This window comes from Fukomys damarensis, unplaced genomic scaffold (genome assembly GCF_012274545.1).
Source record: "Fukomys damarensis isolate Sample0158 unplaced genomic scaffold, DMR_v1.0_HiC HiC_scaffold_16, whole genome shotgun sequence".
Taxonomy (NCBI): domain Eukaryota; kingdom Metazoa; phylum Chordata; class Mammalia; order Rodentia; family Bathyergidae; genus Fukomys; species Fukomys damarensis.
This window is the reverse complement of record NW_022900928.1, coordinates 26,007,067-26,018,028: the sequence shown is the minus strand read 5'-3', so window position 1 is coordinate 26,018,028 and position 10,962 is coordinate 26,007,067. Positions and strand designations below refer to the sequence as shown.

The 10,962-nt window shown below is 40.3% G+C and overlaps 1 protein-coding gene across 2 annotated transcripts in view; it reads left to right on the top strand.

The window, feature by feature from the left end:
- Clpb (caseinolytic mitochondrial matrix peptidase chaperone subunit B) overlaps positions 1–10,962 on the top strand; it is a 140,248-nt gene that overhangs the window by 47,092 nt on the left and 82,194 nt on the right. For both annotated transcript variants that reach the window (XM_010603218.3, XM_010603219.3), the window contains exon 4: positions 7,170–7,273. In XM_010603218.3, the coding sequence (XP_010601520.1) occupies positions 7,170–7,273 (104 nt within the window). The remainder of the gene's footprint in view (positions 1–7,169; positions 7,274–10,962) is intronic.

Genomic DNA, 10,962 nt, shown 5'->3' with positions numbered 1-10,962 from the left:
TTTTTTTTTTTTTTTTTTTTTTTTTGCCTTGCCTTGCCTTGCCTTAACTTTTGGTACCAAGTGTATTCCTTGGTTTCTGGCCACTTCCTTGGTTTATAATCTAGTGTTCTGTCTCATCCTCTAGTACTTAACCTCTAACATGGCTCTTCACTCTCTGCCTCACAGGCACCTCTGCTGCCTGGTGTCCAACCCTTGATTCTATTTTGACTGTGAACTCCTTGGCACACACACCCTGCCCACAGTCCTGGACTACTACTAAGCCTGTTCCCAGCAGCTTTGCCCTAGCTTCCTTTGACATGGCTAGCCTCCTGCCCTGCCTCCTACCCTCCTACTGTAGCCCATAGTTCCAGTGAGGTTCTTTTGGACATCAACTCTAGCAGTGAGCCAGACACATTCATGTAGCACTTCATCTTGATCTGAACTAGCTTCTCCAAGAAGGCACTGACTGCTTTGGTGCTCCAGGTCAGATACTTTATAAATATGTGACGGTTGTTGGAGAAAAAGCCTGCTGTCCATTTGGCAAAGTATTTGGTGCCACTGTTGGCCACAGAGAGCCATAATTCGTCTAGTCCTGTCTATACCCCATAGTGGGTTTGCTGTCCTTTGACTTTTATTAAAAGTGAAGGAAATTGTTTCTAAGGTTACAGGATGAGTCACTATCTTGGATTGCTTACCCTCTTTAGCCTCCAAGTTTGTGAAGTGAATTGCCCATTTCCTTTGATTGGGTTAGCAGGCCTAGAGTCGATCGTAGTCACTCTCCTCCCTGTCCTGCCAGACCACTGTCTGCCCTCCAGGGCCAAAGGCAGCATACATGGTTGCTTGGACACGTCCTGCGCCTGCAAATTGGACAGATGGAATCAATACTCCCGAACCTGGAGAGGCCAGGTAGCACAGTTAGTGACACCAACTGCCTGAAGGGACAGCCTGCCATGGGAAAGGGTGTGATTGAATGGTGATTGGACACAGCAGCTGAGGATTAACCAAATTATGTCCTTTTGAGTTTAACTGACGAACCCTTCTTACTTGGATTTTAAAACACGTCCACTTGTGCAAAATGTAGAAGAGCTGCCTTTGTTTGCTTTTTGTTTTTTGAGATAGAGTCGTTCAATGTAGCCCAGTCTGGCCTTGAACCTACTATCCCTTACCTCGGCTTCCCAAGTGCTGGGATTACAGGCATGTGCCACATGCCCGGCAGGAGAGCTGCCTTCCTGACACAGGCAGGACCGTGCCAGCATGTGTCCCAGGAGTTGTCAAGTATAATCTGATGCCCATCATAGCCCAGATGCATGTCATCATTTCTACAATTACATACACAAAGGAAAAAGTTCATATATAATAGGTGTGATTGAAATATATGTTAAGGGCCTGGCATGTAGCTCAGTGGTACAGCACTTGCCTAACTTCCAGGAGGTCCTGGATTTAATTCCAGCAAAAAAAATATATATATATAGATATATCTATATATATATATATAGATATATATAGATATATATAGATATATAGATATATCTATATATCTATATATATATATAGTGACTGTTTAAACAAGGATGGAAGAGGCCCTTGGCATGCAGCTGCACCACTGAGCTAAATCTCTGGCCCGGGTTTTGGTTTATTGAGACGGGTTCTTATTATGTAGTTCAGGCTGGCCTTGAGCTCACTATGTAGCCCTGGCTGGCCTCAAACTCATGGTGATCCTCCTGCGTCAGCCTCCTGAGTGCTGAGATTAAAGGCATGCTCCATCACACCCAGCTCAAGAATACATCGTTATTAACTATAGTCACCATTTTGTACATGTACAACATAAGATTTCTTCAATTCATTTCAATTATGGAACTGAAATTTTGTGTCTTTAACATCTCTAACTCCCCATCCCACCCTGCATCTGGGACCATCATTCTACTCTGCCTCTATGAATTTAATTTTTTAGATTCTACATATAAGTGAAATTGTGTGGTATTGTTTTTCTTTTGCCTAGTTTAACATAAAGTCCTACACAAACACACACACACACACACACACACACACACACACACACACGCATGTTCTCACAGATGATAGGATTTCCTTCTTTTTTTTTTTTTTTTGGTACTCGGGTCCTTGCGCTTGCATGGCAGGCGGCGGAACCACTGAGCCAAATCCCTGACCGATTTCCTTCTTTTTTAAGTCTGATCCCATTGTGTATATTTGAGTACATTTTCTTTATTCACCTGATCCTGGACACTTAATTTGATTTGTATGAGTCACTTTCCTAACATGAAACAAAATATCCAACATCTGAAAATTAAAGGAGAGATTTATTTGGTTCATGATTTCAGAGGGTTCTGCCCATGGTTGGCTGTCTCCAAGGCAGAAAGAGCATGGTGGCAGGGCCTGGTACAGGAAAGCTGCTCGAAGCAGCCATAGCCCACGGCAGCCAGGAAACAGCAGCAGAAAGGAAGGGGCCAGGAACCAGATATACAAAGTCTGCCCCCTACTGCAAATGTATACACACTTCAGGAAAAGAAAAATAGTATGATGATTTTTTGGGAGGAGTTGTTTGTTTTTGTTTTTGGTACTGGGGATCAAATTCCGGACCTTGCACTTGCGAAGCAGGCGGCAGAACCACTAAACTAAATCCCCAGCCCAGTATGATGGTTTTTTAACAGGTGTTACCTTCATATGGGGACCTTAGAGGATGTTGTATATCAAGAAAACCCACTACACTGACAGCCCTAAGAGAAGTTGAAAGTGTACATGCAGCAATCTCAATGACCAAGTTGCTCAAGCAGCAGTTCACTGTACTAATAAAATAGAGGTCTGGCAGCTAATGGCCACTACTTTGAGTACCTCTTGTAATTGTAGAGGCCAAAGGTAACATATTAGTCACATGATATCTCAATAAATTTAATATTAAAATATTTATACAAGGATTTTTTTCCCCTCAAGTGTTTACATTTTTTGGCAGACTTTGTAATATCAAAAATCATGCCTCTGTGGCCCACCCAGACACCCAGAAATAATTCTTTACTAATCCCCTGGGGAGCTCTCAAGCTAGTCAAGTTGACATTACAGTTTAACTGTTACATGATTCTAATGTTTTGTTTTGTTTTGTACCAGGAATTGAACTCAGGACATTGTGCTTGCCAGGTAGGCATGGCACCACTGAGCCAAATCTATGGCCCTACAATTCTAATCTTGGCTATTGTGAAAATGCTACAGTGAACTTTAGAGTACAGATATCTCTTCAACATTTCCTTTGGCTATATACGTAGCAGTGGAATTGCTGGCTAAAATGGTAGCTTCTATTTTTAATTTTTGGAGGAACCTCCATAGTGTTTTCCATAATGACTATGTTATTTTACATCCCCACCAACTGTGTAAGGGTTCCCTTTTCTCCACATACTTGGCAACACTTGTTATCCTTCATCTCTTTTACAGTGGTCATTCTAACAGGTATGAGATGACATCTCAATATGGTTTTACAGTAATTTTCATTTCTTTGATAATTAGTACCATTGAGCATTTTTTCATGTAACTGTTGTCCATTTATCTCTCTTTTCTTCTCCTTCTTTTTTTTTTTTTGGTACAAACTTGGGACCTTGCACTTGGGAGGCAAGCAGTGGCACTGCTGAGCTAAATCCCTGGCCCTTTGTTTTGTTTTTTTGAGACAGGATCTCACTGTATAGTTCAAGCTGGCCTTGAACTCTCAGAGATCTTCCTGCCTCAGCAGGAGGTTACAGGTATGCACCACCACACCTGGGCATTTATATATCTTTTGAGAAAGGTGTCTTTCTCCCTGTTCTATCTTTTCTTCCTGTTTGAGTTGTTTTGATTTCCATATATATTTTAGATATTAATCTCATATCAGATGTGTGGTTGAAAATATTTTCTCCCAGTCTGTGAGTTGACCACTCTATTACCTGTTTCCTTTACAGTGTAGAAGTTTTTTACTTTTATATAATTTTATTTGTCTGTTTTTTCTTTAGTTACCTGTGTTTTTGTAGTCATATCCAAAAATGTATTGCCCAGATCAGTGTCATAGACCTTTTCCTCTATGTTTTGTTCTGGTAGTTTCAGCTTATGTAACTTACAAGATCTTATTTAACCCATTTTGAGTTGATTTTTTTACATAATGTGGGACAAAGGTCTAATTTCATTTTGTATATGGATGCCATGTTTTTCCCAACACCATTTGCTGAAGAGACTGTCCTTTCCCTATTGTGTGTTGTTGGCATCCGTGTCAAAAATAAGTTGACCATAAAACATGGATTTATTGCTAGACTATTCTGCCTGCTTCATTGGTCTGTATGTGTGTTTATGCCAATACCATGCTGTTTTATTACTGTAGCTTTGTAGTATACTTTGAGATCAGTATGTTGTCTCTAGCTTTGCTCAGTTTGCTCAAGGTTGCTTTGACTATGCAAATTTTAAGACTTTTCAATTTCTGTTAAATTTCATTGGAATTTTTATTGGTACCAGGGCTCGAACTCGGGTCCTTGCACTTGTGAAGCAGGCTGCGGAACCACTGAGCTACATCCTTAGCCTTTCATTGGAATTTTGATAGGGATTACATTGAATCTGTAGTTCACTGTGAGTAGTATGGACAATTTTTTTTCTTTTTATTGAGTTTATTGGTACAATCTAGGTATACAATACAGTTACATTCATCCTTGGGATTCTGTACCTTTACATAATAGGTCTTGATTCTCATTTTTCCCCTTGTCCCTGCCCTTCCTTCTGGACATTTTAAATATATTAATTCTTCCAGTTCATGAGTACTGTATATCTTTCCATTTATTTGTGTTTTCCACTTGTTTCACTGGTGTTTGATAAATTTCAGTATGTGTTTTACTTCCTTAAATTTATGCTGGAGTACTTTTTTCTTTAGTACCTTTTATAAATGGTATTTTTCTTGATTTATTTTTCAGATGGGTATTAGTATATAGTAATGCTACTGCTTTTTACGTGTCAATTTTTGTATCTTGCAACTTTATTGAATTTATTAGTTCTTGCAGTTTTGGGGGGGCATCTTTAAGGTTTTCTACATGTAACATCATTTGTAAACAGACAATTTGAATTCTTCTTTTCCAATTTGGGTGTCTTATTTCTTTCTCTTGCCTAATTGCTCTGGTTAGAACTTTCAGTACCATGTTGAATAGAAGTGTTGAGAACGGGCACCCGTCTTGTCCTTTGTTTGTTTTTGTTTGTTTGTTACTTCAACACTTTGAATATGTCATCCTACTTTCTCCTGGCCTATAATCCTTTATCTGAAAAATCCACTATTAGCCTATTGGAATACCCTTATGTTATTTGCTTCTTTTCGCTTACTGTTTTCAAGATCCTTTCTTTTTCCGCCTTTGATCTCCTTCCCTTCCTTCGTTCCTTCCTGTTTTTTTCTCTCAGTATGGGGTTTAACTCCAAGACCTTGTACATGTCATGCAGTGTACCACCAAACTACATTCCAAGTCCTATTATTTCTTTAAATGACCTTTTTACCTTTTACTGTTGCTTTTCTTCTTGAACTTTTATAACTAACTACTCTTTTGATGTCCCATAAACCCTGCAAACTTCATTCTTTTTTCTCTTCTGTGTATTTCCATATAACCTCTCTTTGAATTCATAGATTCTCATGTTTGATCAGTTCTGTTGGTGCTCTCTATCGCTTTATGTATGTGTGTGTACTGGGGGTCAAACTCAGGATCTTGTGCTGGAGAGGCGCAGTGTCACTGAGCTAAATCCCTGGCCCTCTCTACTGCATTTTTCACTTCTTTTTTTTTTTTTTTTTTTCTTCAGCTCTGCAATTTGATTTTTTTTTAATTATTTCAGCAAAAATTTGTGGTGTTTTGTTTTGTTTTCTTTTCTTTTTGGTCATTTGTGTTTTCCTTATTTTGTTCAATAGTTTCTCTGGACAAAATGAAACTAAGGAAGGGAGAAAGAAAAGGAAGGGAAAGAGAGAGGAGGGAGGAAGGAAAGGAAGGAAAGTCGTTAATGCTTTTCTTGATATTCACTGATCCTTCCTGAAAACAGTTAAAAATTTTAAGTTCTTTGTCAGACAGGTCATGAATCTCCAATTTTTTAGGGCTGGTTACTGGTCTTTTATTTTGGTCCTTTGTTATGGTCATGTTTCCTGATTTGCTTGTTTGTTTTTGTCTTTATGGCCATTCATTGTTGACTATACATTTGAAAATGGAAGAATTTATATTTCAGTCATTATAGACTGGCTTTGTCTGGGAAAGCTCTTCATCAGTCAGCTCTCCCAGAAATTCGGCATGCCTGATACAGTAGTTGGGCACCTAGGTCATTGGGTTGAGCCCTGGGGGTCAGGAGCCTGGAGCTGCTATGATTAACCTGCTTGTAGGTCAAGTCCAGAAATTAAGTGGTAGGGCAGACCTAGAGCCTGGGGCTCACCTTTAGGTACTGGCCTGGTGGCTGGGGCCATGGAGGACTGCCTGATGCTGAATTTTACTGAGACGTACCTGACTTCAGAGTCAAGGCAAAGTCCAGGGCTCACTTCTCTTTTCCTTCCCCCATGTGGAGGGTGTCTCTCTTCATGCTATACTGCCTGGATTTGAGAAGGGGTGACACAGAATGTAAAACTGCCTTTCTTCCCTTGTCAGTGTGTCTTTATTTCTGTGCTCTGCTTGTGTGCTCTAACATCTCACCTGAGTTCCTTATCTTTTGATGGTATTTTCACAGGTGGGTTAACGTTTATGGAGGGCAAGCACTAAAGATCGCTGTTCTTCCATCTTGCCAACTTCCTGCAGGAAGGCCTTTCTTAATTCCTTCCCTTGTTCTACTGCACATGGCATTTCTCCCATCATTATGTTCATTATTTTTTTCATGCTTTATTGTTTCTGCCCTAGTAAGTTGTAAGCTCCTTGTAAGTATGAACCCAGCACCCAAAATAGCGACTAGAATATAGTTGGCATTTGATAAGTAATTGTTAAGTTAATAGTTTGTATTTTATAGTTGTGGCAACTAGAAAGGTGTTATATAACTTGTCCCAACCCTCTAACTGAAGAGTTTCAGAGCCTGCTTTCCAACCTTTCTTTTACATTCCCAAGGTTCATGTTCTTTTCTCATGGGAGCAGAGACAGACCCAGTTCCTAAGCACACTTCCAGGTCTGGCTCTCTACCTCCTGGGCCTTTCTTGCTTTTGACATTTCTGTCTTTCTGATTTCTTCCAGGGTGGTACAGATTCTGCTTGCTGCTGGGGCTGATCCAAACCTTGGGGATGATTTCAACAGTGTCTACAAGACTGCCAAGGAGCAGGGAATCCACTCTTTGGAAGGTAAGCGTAGTCTGTCTGGCCCATTGCTTTGGGAGCTTTCCTCCTGTGGTTTCCATCAGCCTTGCTTAGAGCCAGCACTACCAGCATCTCTGCAAGTCCTGTGTCTCTGAGAACTCATGGATAACCATAAGGGCTTAGAACAGATGTCCTTCACAATCCCTCTGGCTCTGTAACATTATCATTTCAAAAATGTTAGGGAACAGAATAGAAGGTTGAGTTCTGACCTAGTTAGAGGCAGTGCACATTTCAGATGGTGTTCTCCTGAAAGTGCTCCAGCCCAGGAAGCCTCAGATGAGTGAACAATTAAGCAGGGAATATCAGTTTGCTCCTTTTGTACTTCCTGCAGTGTTACCCTCTCCTGGAGTAAGAAAATAGCCTCACTGGTTTCCTCAGCCTCAGAAGTCCCTGAACTGAGTACTGTTTTTCCTATATGTACAACCCTGTTTCTGGGACTGGTCTCTTGCCTTACTGTATAAACCAGGACAAGTAGCGGACCTTTTTGAGCCTTGATATCTGTGCTTGTGAGATGAGTTTGACATCAGTGCTTCCTCTGCGATGTTGTGTCAGTGATTGTTGAAATTTCAGAAAAGACAATGTACCAGGGCTCAGCCACCTGTTTGTAGAAGGCACCTGGACAGCACAGTCTGTGTTGCCTCTACTGAGTAGTTCTTCCAAAGTAGATTGATGGGCTCACTTCGGCAACACATATACAAAGTAGTGTTGAGAAAAAAGTATGTTGCTTTGGCTATAGATAGAAATGAGAATTTTACATTTGAGCTTTTGATTGTGCAGACTGTATCTACTTCCTGCTGATTGTACTAGATCACTCGGAGAGACTGAGATTCCTCTGATACTTCCAGCAGCAGGACCACTGAACAGTGGCTACTTTCAGGTTGGCAGTGATGTCAGGAGGATGGACAGCCTCACTGACTACTGAGGATCAGAACATGGATTCTGGGCAGATTCAGCCAAGCAAAGCGGGACACTCACCCCTCAGTGCCATTAGTGAGGCTGCCAAGCTGACATGGGCATGTGTGGCCAAGAGTATAGGGTTATTGGTGACCCAAAGAAGGTTTTTCAAATCACTGGCAGAAAGGTGTCCAAGAGCATTAGGGTCCTGCTGCCTAGATAAAGTGTGAAGTCACCCTCCCCTGCCTTTCTGCTTCTCTAAACCTGGTCCTTGTCGAGGACCCATTGCAGAGGCTGGATCCTCCACAAAGACTTCCTGTCCTTGGTAATACTGCAGTCTTCCCTCAGTTGCTCTTTTGAGTGTTCCCTAAATCTTGGCCTTTACCATGGTTATTTGTACTCATGCCTGCCCATATGTCTTTCCTCTCCTCCGCAGCTGACAGTTCCATGTGCAGGCCATGACCCGTGTCTCCTTGGATTCCCCACTGAGCTAGAGGAATTATGTTCACTTTATGTTTCAAACAGGAGAATTTCAGGTGTACCCAATCTGCCCTATATTGGCTGTCTTCTATGTGAAGACTTGTTTTATGAGCTCTTTCACGGAGCTCATTCAGACATACCATCTTTCCTCAGTTCTGTCAGGTGTTCTCACAAAAAGCAAAGAGGAACATTTGTAAGAGACAATTAAAAAGGAAGGAGAGGATTCTTTGAGTGCCTTCTCATCTGCTTTCAGGATCCTAGGAGGGCCCAAGAAATATTTTTTACTTCATAGAATCTGAGAGATCTGAGATGATCGATGCAATTTCTGCTGTCACATTGGTCTCCACAGCCTATGTTTAAATTTTGTAGCTTTGTGTTCTAAAGCTTCTCTCCAGGTTGTTACTCATATTCAGCATTCTAGGTCAGTGGTCAGCAGTCTTTTTCAGGAAAGGGCCAGAGAGTAAACACTTTGTGAACCTGTTGGTCTCAATTGTGACTATTTAGTTCTGTCATTTAAGCAACCATAGACAAGTGAGCATGGTTATGTTTCAATAAAACTTTACAAAAGTAAGCAGCAGCCTGGTTTGGCCCATAGGCTGTAATTTACCAACCCTGTTCTAGATCTTTTCATTTTTTCCCTTCTTTTTCCTTAACTTTTTATTTATTTTTCCCTTTTAATCAGCCTCCTCTGAATTCTTTAATTTTTATGCCAGCCAGCTTACACTCTAGATTGGTAGATAGACAACAAAAATAATGGAAAAGTCTACCATGAAGTAAGAAAGAATAAAAATATTAACTGTTTCATATGATCTGCAAATTTAGTGAGAAGGCTTTCTGTAGATTCACTTACTTATTCAAAACTATTTATTGATCACATCTCTGTGTACAAGGCACTGGTAAGTTAGATAAACAAGATCAATGTCAACATGGATTAAAATGTTTATAAGGGCTCAATTACATAGAGTCCTAGAGCACATGATCAGAACGATTTTGATGTATGATTCGGCAGTCACAGCTGTCATCAACCGGACTTCCTTCCTTTCCATTCTCCATTGCTGCATTTTGTCCATAAAATTATAAAAAATTTTCTTAGATTTTTTGCTGAAGTAAAAATGGATTTAGTGTTTCTCTTATTTTATTGCCCCAATAACCTTTTCTAGAAAGAAAATTAAGTTATTCTGTCATGTTAATGTCTTGCTCTCGAGGAACCTATCCTGATGCCCACTAATCACGTATGTGTTTAAGAACCATTATAAGAAATATATTCTAGAATTTTGTCAGGAACCACATTGATCATCTCACTGTGGCTTGCAAGATCTACCCTCTTAATACCTGTATTCTTTTCTTTGCCACACTGTCCCTAACAGCATATTGAAGGTCTTCGCAGTTGGATATGTGCTTGTCTCTGCTTTCTCTTTCTGGGACCTGGACAACGACAGTCCTTAAGAATCATCCCTGTGCTCTTTGCTCCTCTTACCAGCTTGATTCTTTACCTCCTCCTTAACCATTTCTTTTCTTTCCTTCTTCATTCTCCCTTCCCTTCTACCAATATTCACTGACTACCTGCTGTAAATAAGGCATTGTGCCTAGCTCTGGGTCATCCTCATTGATAAAGTAGACAGAAACCTAAGAATCCATAGTTCTCTGTTCTTTAGATTGCACTGACTTTTTTGTGGGAAGTTACCTGACTTATTTAGATATATGAGGAGGGTAAAATGGAAAAGAGATGTATCCCTCTTACCCAGAGTGTTGAGGCATCACAGGAAAGCCACATACTTAGTATTACTGGCCAGTCCTTCACTACTGGAATACATACAGTCAGTGCCAAAGTTCATCAAGTTCACTTATTTTCTTTTTCTTTTTTTTTTTTTTCAGCCTTAATTGAGTTTATTGGTACATTTTAGGGATACAGTACAGTTACATTCATTGTTGGAATCTTGTACCTCTACATGACAAGTCTTGATTCTCATTTTTTCCCCTTACCTCTGCCCTCCCTTCACCCCCTCCTCCCCTCCCCATCTACAAACACTTTATTTTGATCTTTTCATTCTCTTACATTTTTTTCTTTTCCCTTTTTACTCTTCCCCTACCCATCCCACCTTCCCTACACCTTTAGCTCCTTTCTTCCCATTTCTAAATGTCAGTAATCTTATTAGAATCTTATGCATTGTTGCAGATTATTTACACCAGGGAAACTATTCGGTATTTACACATGTGTGACTTATTTATTTCACTTAGGAGTATATCTTCAATATGTATCCATTTTCCTATGAATGAATCTATTTTCTCGTTCTTTATGG